This window comes from Mustela nigripes, chromosome 7 (genome assembly GCF_022355385.1).
Source record: "Mustela nigripes isolate SB6536 chromosome 7, MUSNIG.SB6536, whole genome shotgun sequence".
NCBI classification, from domain to species: domain Eukaryota; kingdom Metazoa; phylum Chordata; class Mammalia; order Carnivora; family Mustelidae; genus Mustela; species Mustela nigripes.
In genome coordinates, this window is record NC_081563.1 from 119,692,233 (window position 1) to 119,714,309 (window position 22,077).

At 39.6% G+C, this 22,077-nt stretch overlaps 1 protein-coding gene across 1 annotated transcript in view; it reads left to right on the top strand.

Moving 5' to 3' along the window:
• RPRD1B (regulation of nuclear pre-mRNA domain containing 1B) overlaps positions 1 to 22,077 on the top strand; it is a 50,502-nt gene that overhangs the window by 3,741 nt on the left and 24,684 nt on the right. Inside the window, exons 2-5 of the mRNA XM_059406986.1 lie at positions 1,533 to 1,662; positions 8,797 to 8,930; positions 17,197 to 17,309; positions 19,101 to 19,227. Coding sequence (XP_059262969.1) covers positions 1,533 to 1,662; positions 8,797 to 8,930; positions 17,197 to 17,309; positions 19,101 to 19,227 — 504 coding nt within the window. The remainder of the gene's footprint in view (positions 1 to 1,532; positions 1,663 to 8,796; positions 8,931 to 17,196; positions 17,310 to 19,100; positions 19,228 to 22,077) is intronic.

Sequence of the window (22,077 nt, forward strand, 5' to 3'; positions counted from 1 at the left end):
CTTAATTGTCAAAATTGATATTTTATACAATGGAGTCTGGGTTTTTAAACATGAAATATATGGCATTTGTAAAGCATCACTCAGTCAAATTACCTTTGTTGAAGTTCTGTTGTACTTTGGAAACTGTTAACTCATAACATTATCGACAGGTAGTTTTACTTGTTGCAACATCCCAGACAAGGTTTACTTAAAAAAAAAAAGAAAAGCCTTTGCTATAAGATACCTTTGTAGCAATGGTAGAATATTGTAACTATTGACACTTTTGATCTGCTTTTGAATAATAATTAAAATAGTTAAAGATTAAATATTATGGTCAGTTAGCCATGTAAACTAGGTTATTACCAGAAGGTTAATACAGCTCAAGATATCCATATTTAATTTTATGAATACTTTAAGTCATCATTTTAAACTATTAAATGCTTTTAAAAATCTTGTTTTTAACTTGGGTTATTCTTCTGTAGCTACCTTTAAAAATGTCACATCTTATGCCTGCTGTGTCAGAATTTATACATGCTGTGTGCATATCAAAAGAAACAAGTGGTTTCTGAGAGGAATAGAGTTAAGGACTAGTTTTTCAGGTATGTAAAGGTTGATATAAGGCTTGCTTGAGTTTTTCAGGTATTTTAGCATTGGAGAAAACTTAGTGTTTTGGACTGTCTGATTGTGTTCTTATTTATTTCTTTTAAAAGAAAACTGGGACCAAAAATGATAGTGATGTAACTTTATGGTTGAGAAGTTATGTGCATAGAAGCCAGGAAATTCAGTAATGTTCCCCCAAGCAACTGTAACTCAGACATAGTACATGAGGTTTTTATGGTTTAATATATGATGCCATACAGAGTAATAGGAAATACTACATTTAGTATGTATAAGAGAGAAGAATTATGGTTTCTGTGGGAGCCATAATTTTGCATATCCAGAATTCAGACATCTTTAAATTTTCAATAATAATGTAGCATTAATATATATTTGTATTTGAGATAAACGTCCATTGGTGCATTTAGAGATTTCTCTGGATCGTAGAGTTACTATCATTGGTGATTGTTATAGGAATGTTCAGAGAAATTCTCAGTGTAGGAACATAAATTACAAGAATCTATTTTAAAACTGAAACCTGGCTCAGTCTTCATTCTGCAGTATTTGGTAATTAATAGTGAATTAAAAATGCTCATCTTTGCAATAGAATAAACCTTGGTTTTATTATGTCTTCTTGAGGATATTGACTGCTTATCCTTTAGGAGTTTTCTTTGGATTATCTTTATTTTACCATCAGTTATTCTGGTTAAAATATTACAGAAATGAAGATGGCCCATTCTTGTTTTATTTTGTTTTTCAAACTTGTATTCTCAAACCTTTTTTGTTAGTGATGTCAACAAGTTATTTAAGCTGTTGTTTCAATTGTAAAGGAAGCCTGGTCTCAAGTAAATAATACTTGTCTTAATATTCTTTAGGAGTAGCTTAGGGCAGAAGAATTGTGCATTGAGAATTTCCTTGGTGTAAATTAAATTATCTTTTTTTTTCTTTTTTTCCAGCCAAATCAAATAGAAAGCTTACTTTTCTGTACTTAGCCAATGATGTCATCCAAAACAGTAAAAGGAAAGGACCTGAATTCACTAGAGAATTTGAATCTGTCCTTGTGGATGCTTTTTCTCATGTTGCCAGGTATGTTTGGATTTTTTGCTTGGTTTGGTATTTAAATGCATTACCCTTTCTTCCTTACTGTTCTTTCCTTTTCTGGGAGAGCCTTTGCAAATTGACAACTTCATATTTTACAGGGGTGTGCTTTACAGAGTGTTGGAAAGGGCAAATTACAGTTTTATGTTCTGCTGAGCCCTTTAGCTGTCTCAGATGTGTAAACATTTTGATGTATTGAAGGAGTTGAGTCTAACACTTGTAGAACCTCTTTTTTCCTAGCTGTATTCACTTATCGAATTCATTTCTTGAATATGGTGTTTTCCTTGTTTTGGCTGAGTTGTCTCATTAGCTTATGGTCGGAACACAAAGCTAAATAGTACCAGGAAACATTCCAGTAACAAAACCTTAATAGCAAGATAGTAGTTGGTTATGCCTTCATTTTTACTTGTTTCCTTCTAGATGTCTAGATGTCTCGTTTACTAAAAATAGTGGTCATTACTGTAACTGCAAAGATAATAATTGCCAGTGTGGAAAGTAGATACTAAATCTCTGTCACTATTGTGTTTTGTGAACAAGAAGACCAGAGTATAGAGCACACATGTAACTAATATCACATGAAATTCATTTGATTAAAACTTCTATAAATCACTTTTATTTATTTAAAAACAAACTGCTTTTCTGTAGACACAAGTTAGTTGCCCAGGAGGAGCAAAGAAAAACTATTTTCCACTAGAATATTACTTAGTAAACACATAATAAACATCTTTGCAGAAGGAAATTGGGAAGGCCAAAAAAAGGAAACCAGTTCGTTAAACAAAGTTGTTCTAAGATCTGAAGTCTATGTGAAAGGCCTCAAATGTATCAGTGAGCCCAGCATTCCATGAAAGATTTGGGAAGTTTGAAGGATAAAATGAAAAGTCTGAAAGAAAGAAATGATACCTAATTTTCTAAAGATGGGAAAAAGATTTTTGTTCGTCAGCGGTGTAGCTGTCCCTAACTTGAGATGAACATGGACACTGAAGAAGCAGAATGCATTATGAGCTGGAAACAGTCCTGAACCCTGAACAGACTGCTAGGATAGCCATCTCAAATTGGAGCTGGGCATTTTCTTGTTTTGAGGAGATGTGGTTCAGTTTCTTAGGCTGTAGCTCTGCCTCCAGCACTGTCTCAGTGACCTTGGACGTATTACTTAGCTTTTACTAACAGTTCAGTTACAAGTTTCCTAACTGGTTAGAAGGGGACAACACCACTTACCTCACTAAAGTTGTTGTAGGGCAGAAGTACACCAGTCTGTTTGAAAACTTGTAGTATGGTGCCCAGTCCCCAGTCTTTGCTCAGTTATAGAACTATGCTAAATTGTAAACTTTGTGACAAGAAGGACCGTTTCTTTTTTGTTCTTCACAGTATCCCAGGCACCTAGTAAAGTGTCTGGCATAGAGCTGTCAGGTTTCAAGCTTTAGGGAATACCGTTTATGTAGCCTTGATGTGATTGGTGTTCCAGGAATTGGGCAACATTGTGGTCCACCCTGGTATAGTAAGGATTCAGTAAATATTTGTTAAATGAATTAATTAGGGTATAGGAAATTGACTAAAATAATTTCCTGTAGGAATAGTACACATAACATTTTTATTTAAAATTGAATAATAATCGTTAATTGCCCACCAAACCAGAAAGGGTAAGTAGGAAGGAATAGGAGAAGGGGAATGTGAATGGGCAGTACTGGGATTGAAAATTCATTTTCTGTTTGGTCTAACATCTTAAAGCCTATCTAGGAGGCGCTATAAAAATGTCTTGGCAGATTCTGTGTATGGCATTAATGTGGAAAGTAAACCTGGTCCTTTTCAATGAAGGGGAAAAAAAAGCTCTAATTCCTTTTTTTTTTTTTTTAATATTTTGCATTCTTCTTGTTCTCTCAAGGTCCTTTTTTGGTATTAGATTCAGGATCCCCATGTTTCTAAGCCCTTTCCTCCTGCCATTGTTAGAAAAGCCAGCTACTTGACTTCAATCCTGATGTACCCTCTCCATAGTAAGAAGTATTCTCTCTGGCTTTCTGTGCCCAGTTGATGAACAAAGGTAGTGGACCCATTAATATTGACCAAAGTTGATGAGGAATCTTTTTGTGATAACTTTCTACCTCCTCCCTCACCGCCCCCCCACCCCCCAAAAAAAACCCAAACCAAACCTCTCAAGTCAGAGGAAGCCACCAAGCTCATAGGTTAGATTTAACTTGAATAGTAGTTTAATTACCTCGACTTTGAACTTTTTTTCCACGCAGATGCCTTCTTACTTTCTCCTGAGTTTGGAGATAGTTGTGTGCACTTTATTTTTTATTCAACATATATTTGAGTGCCTTCCATGTGCCAAGAACTGATGCAGACACTAGAGTAGCAGCCGTGAACAAGGCAGGCAAGGACAAATAAAGGAGCAAGATACTTGCAGAGGGTGATAATATGAACATAATGAAATAGAAGGACATTCTGGAGTTGGATCTCCTCTAGTGTGGTGAAAGACGGCCTCTCTAAGGAAATGACATTTGAGGTAATCATGCGAAGTAGGAACAAACAGCTATTAAAAAGAACCTAAGGTAGAGATAATCTTGGCATGTTAAGAGGATCAGAATGAAGGCCAGCGTGGTTAAAACAGATGTGTTGAGCAAAGGGAAAAGCTGTATCTGGGTAAGATCAGAGAGGTAGGCAGGTGCCAGTCAAATGTGTCTTAAAAGCCATGGGAGAGAATTTATTCTGAAGGGATGTCAGTGACAGGTTTTAAGCAGCGGAACGATATATTCCATCACATTGCTGAGAGGTCCCTGTGGCTTGATATGGAGAATGAATTATAAAGGCCAAGGGAATATGAAGGGTATTGCTCTACTACAACCTAGAGATGACATTGGATAGGACTCAGGGCAGTGAGAAGATAGTAATAGCTTCCAGATTATGAAATGTTTACTTTGTGAATGGGTTTGCTTCACCTCCCCACTAAAACTGATAGGAGTTGGGAGAGCTTAGTGGAACTGGTAATGAAGGAAAGAGAAATCAGATTATTTCTAGGTTTTTGACATGACTAAGTGGATGGTTGCTGGTGTTATATGCTGAGATGAAGTTTGGGGAAAAGATGTGGTAGAGGAAGTCAGGAGTTTTGTTTTGACCATGCTAAGTCTGAGGTGGCTAGTAGATTTCCCAAGGGGGTGATGCCAGATAGGTAGATGTAGATAGATAGTCTGAAGCTCAGTAGGAAATTAATTTCTGGAGACATAAATTTGGAGTTATCACCATATGCACACTTATTTACTATTGTGTCATGGATTCCCAAGACCACTTCCAGGTTTGGTGACTTGTTAGGAGGACTCACAAGACTCACCATATGGTTGTGTCTGTGGCTGCGATTTATTAACAGTGAAAGGATACAAAGCAAAATCAGCAAAGGAAAAACTTGAATCGGTGCAGTCCAGAGGAAACCACATATAAGCTTCCAAGAGTCCTCTCACAGTGGAGTTACACAAAAGTACTAAATTCCTCCATTTTTGAGTAGTGACAACATGGGTGAAGTGTTGTATACCTGGGAAGCTCATTAGAGTCTCAGTGCCCAGGGTTTTTATTGGCGTTGGCCACAGGTACCCTCTGCCAAAATTCCCAACTCTCAGAAAGAAAGCAAGTATTCGGCATAAATTATATTGTTTGCACAAACAGTCTAGGCACAGTAAACCACCCTGATTATCACTTAGGAAACTGGAGGAACACTTCTGAAACCCAAGTTTCCAGATGCCAGCCAAGGGCCAGTGCAGTGAGCAGGCCTTTCTAAGGGTGGCAGTCTCAGGCTTGCTACGCTCTTTTCTGTATGGTTGGCAACGGACCATTTCTGCTTCAGTTTCACTGGAGGCTCTGTTGGAAGTGCTGGGGATATTTAGAAAGAATTCCTACTTTTAGTAGGCTTATCACAGGGCTACTGTGCATGGGATAAGACAGAAACACACAAATTATAGTGGGTGTTCCAAGGAAATGCCATTAGAACTAGAGAGGAAGAAAAGGCCCCCAAGTAAGCTTGGTGAGGCCTCAGCTGACACTTCAAGCAGCAATTCTGTATGTATAATATGCAGTTTATACTTTTCAGATCAGTTTTGCAGTGATTGAATTTATAATTAAATTAATTATATTGTGTTTAAGTTATACTTATCATTTTCTGTTTACTCACTGATTAATGGCAAGGATTTTTTGGTGTTTTATCGCTTAAAGATTTTTCAGTTCAGGATGGAGTTAGTGCAACCTGGAAAGATAATTCCGTCTGTTATAAAACTACTTTATTGCTTTAGTTGTACCCACTTCCAAGTGCCAATGGGATTTCATTTCGTTGGAGCTACTTAAGGCAGAACCTCATGAGTAAAAAGACTTCTAGACTGTTCTATCTGTAGCTTTGAAACCTACCTGGCAAAACTTTGACTTTTATGATATTGCTCCAGGAATTAGCCTATCCTGACTAATTACATTCACCAGTTAAACTCGAGCTCCTATTTGACTTTTGCCTTACATGGTAAAAGCCTTTTGAAAATGACTTTGTGTCATTTGTTATCAGTTTGTGTATGTTTCCATCGCATACAGTAATATGGCTGAATCTTTACTCCAAACCAGTCTTGGTCTAAATCGAGTCCCAAATATTTAGTCTGCATTATGTCCCCCACCCTTTCATGATAGGTTTCTCTTTATATTAAGTGAACAGAGAATTTGCAGAGAACAGGTTATATATTAAAAGTATCAACCAGTTAAGTTTTGGTAAGTTGTTATTTGGCTATACTAGTTATTTTCTAAGATATACATTTGAGACTTCCCGTTTCCTTCAGGATAAAGGCCACATACTTAAATATGGTGTTCAGGGCCCTCATAATCTAATTCCACTCTGTCCCTCCAGATTCTTCTGCTATTTCCACATACCCCGTATCTACTTAAGCCACTTGCATTGCTCCCAACTTCTCCCTCTTCATCTTGTTCTCCTTTAGGGGTTCCATTCAAAGGAGAGGAGATAGTATGAGCAAAGGCACATGTGTGAGAGAGAGCAAGTTCTGAGCAAGGGATAAATATGTTTGAATGCCCTGGTTGAGGTGTGGAAAAGGAAGGGGCTGTTGGGTCAGGCTCTAGGCCTTGTTCTTTGTATTACAAGCACAGTATTTCATAAACCTCATTGAATGAGCAGATGAATGTTTAGCTGATGCATGATACAAATGGCTTTATTGTGGGAAGATGATTCTTGAAAGGTAACTAATTGTATGGCCTATCGAAATCTAACTAAAAATTTTCTAGAAAGATTACAAAGAGGCCAATATTATGCCTATTCTAGGGTGGGTAGCCATGTATGTGTCGGGGGGAAAGGACAGATCACTACCCTTGCGGAAGGTGCATTCAGATGAACAGAATCTAAACAACGAGTAAACTGAATAGCATATCAGAAGCTAAATTGCATGGAGAAAAATTAAGCGTAGGGGTGGGGAGCATTAATTTTAAATAGGGAAATTAGGAAGGGGTGCTTGAGCCATGCTGCCCTGTAAAGAAATGTGGTTCCAGGCAAAGGCCCGGAGTCAAGAGGGCCAGAGTAACTATTAGGGAGTGAAGAAGGGAGAGGTTAGGTGAGGCCAGAGATATAATGTTTAGAATGGCTTTGTAGGCTTTATGAGAACTTTCACTTTTATTTTGGGGGAGAATGAGAAGAACCATTGCAAGTTTTGAGCCAAAGGGTGACATAATCTGCCTTGATGCAACAGAATTTTTGAAGCTTGAGATTAGTTTGTAGGAGGATAGGGGTGGAAGCAGGGAGACCAGAAATCAGGCAAGAGAAAATAGTGGCTTGGACCAGCTTGACAGAGAGGAAGGGGTGAGAAGCAGTTTGTTTCTAGATATATTTTGGAGGTGGAGTGTTTTTATCACCAGTATCAAATGATTCAGGCTTAGCTCTAAGTTTTATAAACTACCATTGATATTTTTTTCCCTTTTTTCCCCCTTCACCTCTGACTAAAAAAAAGTGTGACCCAAAAAAAATTTTTTTTTTTGTGCTCCGATTTAGTACTTTGACTCCAATGCAGTAAAATTTGCCACTACTATTTCCTAAATGATGCATCTGACCAGCTCAAGCTGAACCTTTAGGTTACCTTGAGTGTTACTGTAAATTTTAGAAAAGTGCCATCAGGGCATAATTCCTTTGTACCTCTTTCTTCTTGAAGTTCCTGTTAAAGATCTTGGCTTAGAAACTAAGGTGTCAGTGTATCCCTTCTTGTTGGCAGTCACTCAGAGTAAGATCACTGACATCCAGACAGCTTTATAAACCTGAACAAGTCATAGTAACACCATGGATGGTGAGAGAATTTGTTTTCCTTTCAGAAAGTCTTCCCACCCTCTTCCACTTGGTGTCTGTTTTCTGGTAAGCAGCTGTTGCACACTGAGTGCTAGTGCTAGTTATCTCATTGAAAATACTCTGTTTCCAGAGTACAGTTATGTCAGAAAAAAAAACGGTATAGCTTCTCTCAGATATAAATTACAAAGGGCTATGTTATGCTCAGTGTGTTCTAAGATTACCCACTAGACACCTTTGTGAGAATGGGGACTACATACCTAACCCAGAATTAAAATAATGATGAAGTAGTTAATTTCAGTTGAGATCAGTCTTGGTATGTGTGTATGATTGTATTTGTAAGACATGTAGAGGTGTTGATGTGCTAGCATTGATGGGTCATGGTGAATTTATTCCCCATTTTTTTTAATCACTTTTTTTCCTACCTTTAAAGGTTTTGGCCCCCTTTAATTTCCAGCAGAATGTCTGGCCCTACATTTCGATTAATGTCTTCTTATAAAGCAAGCTGTCACATTTGAAATGATCGATTTTTGATAATTCTCTATAACAATCAGCAATTGGCTTTTTGCCCTATTTGCCCCATCTTTCAAAGGAGATAAGGACAGATTACTTCTGTAACATACTCCCTCTGTCTTCCCTATACACCACAGGAAGAATGTAGTTTTGGGTCAAATTTTGGGTATCTGTTTATCACAATGTGTCGTACTCTTCCATCTGTGTTTAAATATGTAACTCATTTAGTCAGTTGTTATTTTTAAAGTAGATCTGTCCTAATTAAACACAAAAAATCTTAAGCTTATATCTATCTTTTCGTCTTTTCTGGGCAGAGAGGCAGATGAAGGCTGTAAAAAACCTTTAGAAAGATTGCTGAACATCTGGCAAGAAAGAAGTGTGTATGGCGGCGAGTTCATACAGCAGCTGAAGCTGTCTATGGAGGACTCCAAGAGCCCTCCCCCCAAAGGTAGAAACATCACCACATGTTTACAGCTCTTGGTCTTTGCCTACTTTCGAATCACATATGAAAAGCTGCAGTGGGGGTTGCTGTGAACCACCAGCGATTGTATGATTCTTCAGAGAGATGATCATAAATGATGGTGAGAATTTATGTAGTGCTCGCAGCGTGTAAGCCTGGTTCTAGTATTCATGCTATCCATCATCTCACACCCTTAACTTTGCTGTGTATTCTCTGTGGCTCTCTTCTGCCTTGGCAGAGAGTTTCCTTGCACAAGGGAAAGAAACAACAACATTGTTTAGTTTTGGGGAACTAGGAGGCACCTTGGACTAAGATTTTGCCCTGGCCCTACCACTGACCACTCTGGGGTCTTGAATATGTCCCTTAGCCCTTTTAGAGCTTGGTTTCAATAAATATCGGTGTGGTTTTGGAACATGCTTTTGATGTTTGTCAGCTTGCTGTCTGTAATTGATTTTGGTCTTTACTGAACCCAGAATATCCTCTAGAAGTATGTACATGTATGTGTGTGACCTCACGGAGTCCTCTTAAGAGCTGCTTTTTCTTTAAAGAGGAGTCAGATCAAACATTATTTGGTTTGTGGGTTTGTGGTTAGTTGGCGCGGTTTAATTCTAGTTGGCATGGTGTGTTTCTGAGCTACAAATTTGATCTGACTGCACACGAACTCATTGTCTGGAAGGATAAGTCTAAGTACTAAGGTAGTACTTAGGATCATCTGTAATCTGAACTCATATACTTTTCCAGATTCTTCTTCCATTTCTTCACATATGCTATGGTCTTTGGCCATATCCAGCAGTTTCCTTTCTGGGTGCTCTCAGGGTACCTCTTCCTTTGCATCTGGTGTTACCTCTGCCTAAAGTGTCCTCTGCTGTTTTCACTGCATGGTGAACTCAGTCTTTAGGAATGCTCTTCTCATTTTGTTGTTTTCCCTTGTCTAGGCACATGTAGCCCTTCCCTCCATGTTCCTCTGGTACTTTGTATATGCCTCTGCTATGGCATTTAACCATGGTTAGTTTACCTGATAATATCACTCATTCAGCAACCCTTTATTTTGTACCTTTCATGAGATCTTCCAGGTCTGAGTTTACATGCATTTTAAGATGGGGCAACTTTCCCGTAAAACTACAAGTTAGAGGCTTTGTAAGAAGGACGTAAGTGCTTTCAACTGTAGGTCATTGTTTTTTTTGTTTTTGTTTTTGTTTTTAAAGATTTTATTTATTTATTTGACAGAGAGAGAGAGATCACAAGTAGGCAGAGAGGCAGGGGGAGGCAGGCTCCCTGCTGAGCAGAGAGCCCGATGCAGGGCTCGATCCCAGGACCCTGAAATCATGACCTGAGCCAAAGGCAGTGGCTTAACCCACTGAGCCACTCAGGTGTCCCTGTAGGTCATTGTTTTACTTAGAGTTGATGGGAAACAGTTTTGAAGTCACTCTGGATGTAGCTTCTGAAAAGCAAGGTGTTCCCTACTTTGGATTCTGGTCGTGTTTGTATTGTATCTTTTGGAGGTGTTCTGGACAGTGTTGGAGAATTATTCAGCATTCTCTACTCTGAGACTTCATTGGTAAACAGTGCTGATTTTTTAAAACACCTTTGGGCAGGTAGGGGAACTCTGAAAGACAATGTTGGAAGCTAAGTGTTGAATTTCAATTCGACAAGCATTTGCCAGACATGTGCTTTGAGTAAATGGCTATGCTAGATGCTATAGGACTGAGCAGAGGGTAGGGAAATAGTTTCGCCCCTCAGGAGCAGTCCGGCAATTTGGGGAGTTTGTGGCAGTGGTAGATTTGAAAATAGCTCCATTGGGTTTCTGATTTTTTTGAGCACCTAGACATTAACAGCCATTGAGGCAGTATTCCTCCGTGTGGAGGATAAAGCTGATGTAAGGTGATTTCTCTATCCTTGTGCTGTAAAGATGGAAACATATACCAAAGGTTCCAACATGTGTGTTAGTCTGAGCTAATTCCATCTGTCTCCTCGCCATCTTCTTTGGACCTGAGTTACCATAATATTTTACGTCAGTCCTTTGACAATATTGATGAGTTCTCCAGAAGTTTATTTCTAAAATTATATAGTCCTTTTATATTTCAGGTTTGACTCATGGATATTTCTTTGTCTTGAGACAACTCTAGAATTTACCTTTGAAATAAAAATTTTCTTGTGGAACTTTGACAGTAGAGAATAAACGAGCTTAAAAATACCGTTTTAGAAAACTGGAACTTGGGTGTACGTACCCATTTCCCCTTGTATAGGACCCAGGATTCCTAAGTTGTCTGTTCTTGGGCATACTCGTGCTATCGCTGGACTGAATGGAATTTCATTATTTATTTAAGTCATACGTGAGTGACATAGTATCCTACGTTGTAGAAGGATTTAGAAAAGAAAGGTAGATGCAAAGGAAATAGCAATTATTGAGCATCTATTATATTCCAGCCTGCCTGTTGGCTGCTTTTCATGTTAATTTATTTTAAATTCTTACAACTCCTCTATGAATTTGGTATTATTTTCGTATTTCAGATGAAGATACTAAGGCTCAAAAAGGTATAGTTAATTTTGTCCAAACAGATATAATTAATAAGTGGAGAATTCATGTTCTGGTCTATATGACTTTAAAGCCTGTGCTCTTCACACCGTATTTTTTTCCTGGAAGCACATGGATTCAGTAGATTTGAATTAGGCTATGAATTCATGAGCAGGTCACCTAGCTTTCCTGGGCCTTAGTATACTTAGTTTAACTCTTCCAAGCAGGGGTTTGAAACCAGGTCTCAGAGGATGACTCCCAGCTCTGTCACTTCTAAGCTGTGTGACCTTGGGCATAGCATTAGATCTCCCTGAGCTTCAGGTTCTTCACTGTGCCATATGGCTATTAGTAATAACACCTCACAGTGTTGTCCTGAGATTACTTGAGATAACATGGGTAAATGTTAATAATGAAGTGATGATATGACTTTTATTTGAGCCCTATTGCCTGTTTCTGATACTCAGTATTCTGAGTTTCTCAATGATCCAGTGGCAAACTTAGGAGGAGGGTTGTTAGAATTTTTAGTCCCCCAGATTTTGTGCAAGATTAGCTCACATAGTGGTTAAGTGCACAAGCTCTAGGCCCAGCTCCCCCAGGTTTAAGTCTGGTGCTGGCGCTGGGCACTCAGTTTGAGATGATACTGGTGGAATGCTTTCAGAACGGTACATCCAGCATCAGAGCATCAGACCTTGGCTGCAGAGCTCTCTCTTTCCGTGAGTAAAGTTTAATGTGTTCTGTTTTACAGTTGCCTTTATTTGGTAGAGAGAGAACAAAGAATGTAGGAGCTATTGCAAACAATATTTCCTGATTCGTTTCTCATTAATAAAAGTAATATAAAACCTGTGGGTATTGGGGTTTTTCTTTTTTTTTTTTTTTTAATTTTTATTTATTTGTTTTATTTTGTTTGTTTGTTCGTTTTTTAATCCCAGAAATTTTCAAGTGGATTTCTTGAAAGACCTAGCTTTACAAGTAGATGGCTGCATTTTATAAAGTGTTCAGGAACCTTCAGGCCAACTTTTTGCCTCAAAGTTAATTTTGTAGTCTGCTGTAGTGTCTGAAATTCCAAGGTATCCAAGAGGCATATTAGAAATGCTTAGGGAACCAGGATTACTTGCATGTTAGCCGAGTATAAGACCGCTAGAGACACAGGAACAGGTTGGAGGATAGAGTAGAGAGTGTACAATATGAGGACAGGCAGACTGGGGCCACCTGTAATTTATAAACAGACTATAAACAGAGTGGTTGAGTCAAGAAGCAAGTTTAAATGGTATGGTCAGAAGCTGAAATGATAGTGGGAGGGTACCTGATCTTAAATTGAGTGATAGAAGTGGGATTGACAGACTTCCTTGGCTATTTTTAATAGCTGCCTGACTAGATTGAGAATGCTGGCCATTATAATTGCTGACTTTGTACAAATGAGTCAGGGGACAGTTAACAGAGCAGGCTGTCCTGTTTGTGTAAATGGAGGCATATGGTCATTTTTGGTATAGCGCTGGTATTTTCCAGACTCTGTGCCACCTCTGCTTTCAAGAAGTTTCCAACTCAGGCCTAATGACACTTTTCTAGGTATTCTAAGGATACAAAGAAATAAGATACTTAATGTTTCAATTGGAGAGGTAAGGCATGTGCCTGCCGGCGCCATACAGCATAGCAGGGCTGGGTGCTGCAGGAGTAGAGGAAGATGCTGGCTTAAGATACTGCTGCTGTTAACTACGGGTGGGCTTTGAGCATAGCTGGACATTGTAAATCATGAGAGGCCATTCTGGGTTTTTGAGTAGAGGCCTGCGGGCAATTCATTTCTTAAGAGTGTAGGCTAAGTTGGAAAAGGAGTGACTAGCGTCAGGGAGGCCGGTTGGGACAGTGGTCTGCATAAGGCATGGAAAAGGGCACATTTCTGATAAGAGGTGATGGGAAGGAACAGAGAGGAGAGATCTGTAAGCTACATCTCAGAAGTGTAGAATCTGCTGGAAGTTGGAACTTCAGGAGAGATTCTGGTGGTCTCCAAGGCATTGTATTTGGAAGATGGGTCCAGTGGAAGTGTTTATAGTGTAAGTAGGTAGCTCAGGAAAGGAGAAGCCTTATGAAGAAAATGATGAATAATTCATTTCCAGTGGAAATAGGAGAGAACTGAAGTAGGATGACGGTGGTTCTCTCTTATTACACCCACTTCCATCAGGATGGCCAAGACAGAAATGGGCCTGCATTATTTTCATTAGTTTGATTTCAGTCTTGTAATGCCATGAGTGAGTGCCAGTAGGAAGTGGTAAAAAGTACTCCCGTTTAGGGGGTGGGTGACTTTGGCTATAGGGCCCAGACGGAGACTGATGAGCTCCTTGACTTTGGACAGACTGCAGCTTGTGGGCCTGGATATATGCTCATAAAGGAAAGCAACAACCTAGGTCTGTCTAAGGCCTTCAACTGCCCAAATTCAGTGATTCTGCGGGTCCTGAGGTGTTAAGTGCTGTGCGGTTTTTATATATAATAGCTTCTGTGTGAGAGTTTGAAACTGAAGGATTCATGTTTTGTAATTTTCTACCTTCTTTAGTGTATTTAACAATTATTTCATGAGCATTGTTCTGGGTGCTTGGAAATGGACAAAAAATATTAAAAAATTGTTTTCACTTACATGCTTATATTTTAGTGGCTACTCCTAACACATTGCCACTCTGATGCTTTATGGTGGTTAAGTGTCAGTGAGGGTCATACCACACACACTGCACATTAATTAGGCAGCTAGTGTGGTGCTAAGTACTGTTAGATATTTCGTATGCAAATTATATACTGTTAGATTTTCTGTTGTACAAATATAGCAGTCCTTGTTTTGCATAGTGCAGGACTGTAAAAATGACTATGTAGGCTGAAACCATGCAAAATGATCTTAATAATCGAGGGGAAGAGTTACGATTGTTCCATGACTTTAAAAAATTTTTTATCAAAGAATTGAAAACTCATGGTTGATTACAAATCCATAGGGAACAAAAAAGATAGCAACACTGATCATTACCTAGCATGCTAGAACATAAAACGTTAGAAACTTTGAGAATTAAAGTGCTTTATTCTTTGAAATGAACTGCACAATAGGAGTGACCAGAGCTTGCCTTCTGGTGTAATCCATGGTACAGAGCAAGCATCCTGGATGTTTAGATCGGCTTTCAGTGGTTTACCCTTCGTGCTCTCCATGTCAGGAGGTATGTTGGAGAGTTCCTATAATGTGAAGAGTTTTGTCAGTATCACTTCCTCGGGACACGGTCGTCCTTGTCATCACAACCGATTTCTTATGTTGATAAGTTGGCTTTCACCAGGTGATTCTGCCTGGGGACCTAGAGTTTCTGGGAGTGGGTGGCAAGCCGGTGTCCCCGCAGCCCCCCAAGTCTTCTGCAGCTCCCTTTATATTCCGTTCACTTCTAACACAAGCTTTAGTTTTAGTTTCTGGGCTCCTCTTTCATCTTTGTCATTTTCACTCAATTCCCTGTTCTGATTATTCATTTTAATGAAATGTCATGTGAATTTGATCCCTGGGAGACAACACAACCACTTTGCTGTTTATTTGTGAACTGAAATAACAGCTGTGCAGTGACCATCCAGTGACCTGAACGGCGCGATGTCGTCACTGATCGTGATGCATTTCTATTATTTACACAGTGATTTGTGGAGTGAAGTTAGCAGCAAAGTTTGTCCTTCATGCAGTTACTCAGGGTGAATATGCCACCGTAACTGCAATTTGAACCAAGGTGTTGGGGGACTGGTGTTGTTTCAACCTTGGTGAAAATCTGTGCATACTAGAATCTCGCAAAGTGAGGGCTGCCTTGATGCAAATGTTGCCGTTGTCCTTTATTTAGTGGAACAGAGGAATAAAGCACTAAGAAAAAATAAGACCTGAAGTACTGACTTGGCTTTCACGTCAAGCAGTTTGGTCAGTTAATGTGTAAGGTAGGAACAGGAGCTACATCCTTGGTTCCAGGAGAAAATGTTTAATTAAGAAGTGTATGTTATTCTGTTTATAACTCAGAGTTTTGGAGGCAGGTGCATGGTGACTCCTCCTTTGACAGATGAGAGAGTGTGTGCTGCTGAAGAATTTGACTACGGTGGAAAGAGTACAGATTTTGAAAGTCTTGCCTTTAGATGAGTTTTGAACTTCTCGGGCCTCCATTTTCTCACCTGCAAAGCTGGAGATGCCGTATCTCAGTTGCACAGAAACTGTTGCCGTGCCTGCCACACGTTACCATCGTTTCTTTACTTCCTAAGCCTAACTGTCATTTAGACTTATATCCCACAGATGTTTGGCATTTATTTTGTATTGGCCAGTTTTTTTTTTTTTTTTTTTTTTTTTTAGATTTCATTTTTATCAGAGATACACAGCGAGAGAGGAAACACAAGCAGGGGGAGTGGGAGAGGGAGAAGCAGGTTTCCATCTGAGCAGAGAGCCCATGCGGGCCTCGATCCCAGGAGTATCAGGACCTAAGCCGAAGGCAGATGCTTAACAACTGAGCCACCCAGGTGCCCCTATATTGTCCAATTTGATACAAAAGGAACGGTTTTGGAATGGGCACATTTTCATAGCCATTTAAAAACATAAAATACAAATAATAAATGTAATGTAAACGGTTTGCCTCAGAACGGTTGATTTTAAAATAGCAACTTAAAGTAACTTCTCTGAATTGTATCAGTCATATTTCTCAGCAATAGTTATCTTTAATTTTAAGATAAAATAAGGTTAGTTTTATTTTTAAAGGGAGAGTTTAAAGGAAACAATGTGTGGAATTTCTGATGTAATTTTATTGATAGATTTCTCTCTACCTCAGGTTTTCCCTGCTATCTGAAATCAGACCATTCCTATGAAACCTCTCCTAAGCTGAAATGGCATAAAGTGAAGAAGCAGTTACCATTAATTTATATGGAAAAATTTTTGAGCATTCCCAGACCCTAAAATAACCTCTCTCAGGCTTTTCTGATACCTTAGGCTACATCTTTCTAACAGATGCACAAAATAAATCAAGATAAAGCATAGATGCTCATGAATACAGCTCAGAGCTCTGGTGGCTTGATGCTGAGATGCTGAGTGTAGTGGCTGGGAAGCAGCTCAGCAGGGCCGCACCAGCCTCGTGGGGTGCCTGCCGCCTCCATAGCCACTCCCTGCAGCACACATGCTGACCACTGTTTGCACTTTGTGCCTTTCTTTGTGAAAGCGAAAATCCTCTTTGAATTTCTTTTGGTTAGTGAAAACCGGTACTATTACTGTAGGTCTTTCATAAAAGCAAGCTTTAGAAAAGTGAGGAATACCTGTTTTTACTTTTTGACATATCTCCCAGAGTGTGTAGCGTTTTATTTTATATGCAGTGTATTTTCTACGCACCTTCCCTACATTGGCTTGCTCCGTTATATTGTCTCATGGGTTTCTTACCACTTTGAGTCTCTTGTTAACTTATATTTTCAAGAGATAAGCTTTTTATTAAATGTATTAAGTTTGGTAAGTTTCATTTTTAGATGATGGTTTTTGGTAGTATTTTTCCAGTGAGTCAATCCGAGATGATAGACCTGAGACCATTTTTTGACTCTTCAGTAATGTAGGGAACTACGATCAATTTAAAATAACTAACATCTAGGTTAACATTAAGCCATCTTTGGAAATGTACACCCCTTTGCCCTTTTTTTTGCATGTGGCCCATTGTGCATAGCATTTGACTCCTCCCTGCACGGGCCCTCTTAACCCAAATTTTGTGCCCTTTTCCTTCACTCTAGCAACAGAGGAGAAGAAATCTCTGAAGCGAACTTTTCAGCAGATACAAGACGAGGAGGATGATGACTACCCTGGAAGCTACTCTCCCCAAGATCCTTCTGCAGGACCCCTCTTGGTATGTCAGAACTCCCAGAGAGGAGGACACAGTGGCTTGGTGGAGGGACCGCTCATTGAAGATTACGGCCACAGGGTGGCGCCAGGGACCAACAGTAGGGAACCACCAGAGGGCAGCTCTTAGGGCAACTGGGCACAAGATCCACCCAGTAAAGCTTTCCAGACAGCAGCTCGCCTTTGTCTTTGCATGCCATGAGTCTGGATGGATTTATGTGTTTCACAGTATTTGGACTTAGTTTTGTTTTACTCCTAGGACTTGAAAATACTTCCAAAAAAGTAGATATTTGTGAAAGGGTAGATAATGCTACAAAGATATTTGAATGCCCTCTGCCATAGCTTTTCTCCTGTAGCATGGTTATTTTATATATAAGTAGACAGCTCATTAGTTTCTAGGATAGTCTGTGTGGCTATAACAAATTTGCTACACAATCACCTATTTAAGTATTAAAATAGAGATGAGTTTTTGATTATATATTTGCATTGTTTAGCCCTTCATATAAATTGGTGTGATTGGTTAATTTTTGTTACTTATTTACTTATTTACTTAACTTATTTTACTTACTGTCAAAGAAAGTGAGACTCAAGAAGATATTAAATAACTTGCCCAGTGTCTTAATTTGACTCTGGGTGTGACTGACCTCAGAGACCGTGCTCTTTACTGAGTTACATGGCCTCTCATTTTGGCTAAAAGTTTTACTTTATCAAACATAGGTGTGGCTAAGACCTATGTAAATAGGAAGCATTTCTGGTTTGTGTTATGTTAAAATGTTGAATGAGATGGGGGGTTAAGCGAAAACAGTGTTAGGCCATATAGCTGTGCATTTAAAAACCTCTGAGGGGGCCAGCCTGAATTATTAACTTTTAGAGTAATTGGACTACTGTCTACATTGCCACTTATTTACTCCTGGGTCATGATCAACTGGTGAACCTGTCAGCACTCATTGTTTTCTGATTTTTTAAAAATTTTATATTTATTTCTTTGTCAGAGAGAGCGAGCAAGCACAAGCAGGGGGAATGGCAGGCAGTGGGAGAGCAAGAAGCAGATTCCCTGCTGACCAGGGAGTCCTCTGTGGGACTTGATCTCAGGACCCTGGGATCATGATGAGCTGAAGTCAGATGCTTAACCGACTGAGCCATCCAGGCATCCTGTTTTCTGATGATTTAAAATTATCCTTTTAGTGTACAAAGTATGCGTTCTTGGTTTGCTCTTTTCTTCGTCTTTTTCCCCTTTGTTTGTAATTAATGAGTTTGACACATTTAATTTGGGGAGTGGCTGCCAAAAATGGAAACTGTCATCTTTGTGACACTCATTTTGTAAAACAAATCCAAGAAAGAATTGAAGTAGGGATTGTCATTTCATTTAATCAGCACACAGTTGTTCAACATCTGGTACACATGCCTTTATGCTATACTGGAGATCAGACCATTCTGTATTAGGAATCATAACATTATTTGAAACTAAGCAGTATGAACCAGGCTCCTTTTTTTTTTTTTTTTTAAGTTGCCAAAAACATGCTCCTTTAAAAAGCTTGGATTTTTTGTTTTTTGGGGTTTTTTCCAGGTTGTGTAGAATTTCTTCATGCTCTGCTATCGACTTAGAAAAATTAACTGTGTACATTCTCTTAGAATCCATTGTCCAATCTACCACTGACCTCAGTATAGACTGGTACCGAGCACAGTGTTTTTGTAAATGTCAGGAACAGTTGTTTTGTTTTTCTGTTTAATTCTGTCTACCTTTCTTTAAATCCCGTATGTCTTAATGGACAGTGTTGTTTGTGCTTTTATTGTACAGACTGAGGAACTGATCAAAGCTTTGCAGGACCTGGAAAATGCTGCATCAGGGGATGCTACTGTCCGGCAGAAGATTGCGTCTTTGCCTCAGGAAGTGCAGGATGTTTCTCTGTTGGAAAAAATAACAGGTGAGAAGGTAGAGTTTGGTCAAAAGGTGAAGGAAGAGGGACATTTCTCTAATGCATCAAACCCTAGGTCATGCTTGTATCTGCAGATACAGATTTCTTCAATGTGGTATTGGGTTTTGCAAACAGCGTAGCTGTTGAAACAGTCCATGCTTGAGTAGTGACTCTAGGAACTAAGCAGAATGCAGCATGCCACAACCTGTGGCACTCTTAAGTAAGGTCTGTTGAAAACACAGGGCAAACTGTGTATGTGATTTGGGGGACAGGAGAGAAGACATTAAATTCATGATCATCTTACTAACAAAACTTACGGTTCAGTGCTTTGTGATTTATACACTGCACACAGACACACCCCATAAATGACAGTGTATTTAATGCCAAGAATGCCAGGTGTATAGTGTTAAGTCATGTCATTTTGCCCTCTTGATGATCACTGCCAGTTAAACAGGGAGGGACACGTGACATTATTCCCGCTATGTGCATGGGAAATTGAAAGGAAGGAGTCAAACACGAGCTAGTATTCCTAGAGAATGCTCTGTGTCAGATACTTCTCTTTGTGATGACCTTTTGAGGTCCCTGACTGTATATCCCCATATTTCATAGAAGGAAATAGAGGCTTTTGAGAGGTTAGGTGTCTTCAGGCAAGATTCTCGTCTCCATTTTCTTCACGGCATTTGATCACTTCATGTTTCTGTGTCCCATTTTGGTAATTCTTGCAATATTTCAGACTTTTCTACTATATTCCTTACAGTGGTCTATGATAAGTAATTAGGACTCACTGAAAGTTCAGGTGATAGTTAGCATCTTTTAGCAACAAAGTATTTTTTGGTTACAGTGTATACTTTTTTTTTTTTTAAACATAGTGCTCTAGCACACTTAGTAGAATGGTATAGTGTAACCATAACTTCTGTATGCATTGGGAAACCAAAAAACTCATTTGACTCCTTTATTGTGACATTTGTTTTATTGCAGTGGTCTGGAACTGAACCTGCAATACCTCCGAGGCACACCTGTATTTTAAAGGTGGTTGGGGAAAACCTTTCTGATGAGATGACCTTTGATCAGAGGCCCCCAAGATTAGGAAGCAAGCCGTGAGGATATCTGAGGGAAGCAAGTGCCACCCAGACAGAGGGTACAGGCCGAGTAAAGACTTCAGGTCAGGAGCATGCTTAGCTGCAGGACACAACTCGGAGGCAGTCTAGATCCTACAGGCAGCATCTGGGCTCACTCTTCCTTCCCCAGCTCTGGCAGTTGGACCCTGTTGTCTGTCAGTCCTTCCACCTTTTCTCAGCCTCCACTCCCCTCCGGCCTTACTTTCTTCTCTACTTAGCACAGAGTCTTTATAATCGCTCCCTTACATATGCCCTCAGTCTCTGGTTTTCCTCGTTCCTCTTCACTTTAGTCTTCTGACAAAACTCCAGCTTTTCTCTTGGCTAAGTCCAACTTTTGAGGTTATTATAGTGATCAACTCATTTATTCTTACTATCAGAATTATAGTCTGTAAAAGTTGGGAGCAAATTAACAAAAAGCTAGTAATGTATGTGATTTTATTTATCTGTTTTCACTGACCTAAAGGACTCATGTCTTATAGGCTTTTTTCTTTTTTTTTAAGGTCTACTTATTTATTTGCGAGTGAGAGAGTAAGTGCAGGGGGAGGCATGGGGGGCAGAGGAAGAGGGAGAGAGGATTTCAAGCAAACTCCCTAATGAGCCCGATGTAAGGCTCTATCCCATGACCCTGAGATGATAACCTGTATCAGGAGTTGGACCTTAACCAACTGAGCCACACAGACGCCCCACTTTTTTTTAATTAATAAAGAAATTTATTTTGATTTTTAATTGCAATAAAATACACCCAATTTACAGTCTTTAACCATTTTTAAGTGTACACTTCAGAAGCTCTAAGCACATTAACATTATTATGCAGCCAATTTCCAGAACTCTTTTTGTCTTGCAAAACTAAAACTTTATACCCATTTAGTAACAACTTAGTTTCCTCTCTTGGCCGCCTTTCCTAAATCCAGCTTTGCCTCTGTTCTTTCCTGGACCCGCACAGGGGGGTGTGGCTGGGAAAACAAGTAACCACCCGTAAGCTGACTTTTCTTCCCACTTCTGTGGGTGAACGTGCCATTTTCTAAACCAGCCCCCTGCCTGTTTGTCAGCCCTTTTCCTTCTCATTGCTCAAGGACAGTGCTCCAGCAGTTGTCCATGTTTTCCCTCTACTGGCTCCTGCTGTACAGCACAAAAACATGTACTTTCCTTCCCACATGGGAAAAACTTTTTTTCTTGACCCGTATGTTCCTCTAGTTACTGCCTTATTTCTCTGTTCTTTGTAATAAAACATTCTAAATAGACTGCCTGTGCTTATTTGTCTCCCTTTCCCTCTTCCCATCCTCGTGTGGTTCCACTTCACTGAAGCTGCTCTGATCAGTGTTGATGATTTCCTTCCATGTTGCCAGTCCGGGGCTGAATTTTACCCAGTATTTACTTGTGGTTGTCGTGGCTTGATCTTAGTAGCTAGCGTTCGGCCCAGTTGGTCATTTCTTCTGATTTGGTGCAGGAGACAGAATAAAAACACCCCGATCGACCCAGACATCTGTGTCCTAATCCCCAGAACCCGTGAGTGCGTAATCTTCCATGGCAGTAGGGTCCTTACAGGTGTGATAAAGTTACGGATCTTGAGGTGGGGAGGAGTATCCTGGATGATTCAGGAGGGTCCCGTCTAGTCACAGGGTCCTTCTGAGAGGGAGGCCAAAAGGCAGTAGTAGAGAAGGAGATAGAACCCTGGAAACAGTCTTTGCTGAGATGCCTTTTGAAGGTGGAGGAAGAGGCCATGATAATAAATACTAAGATA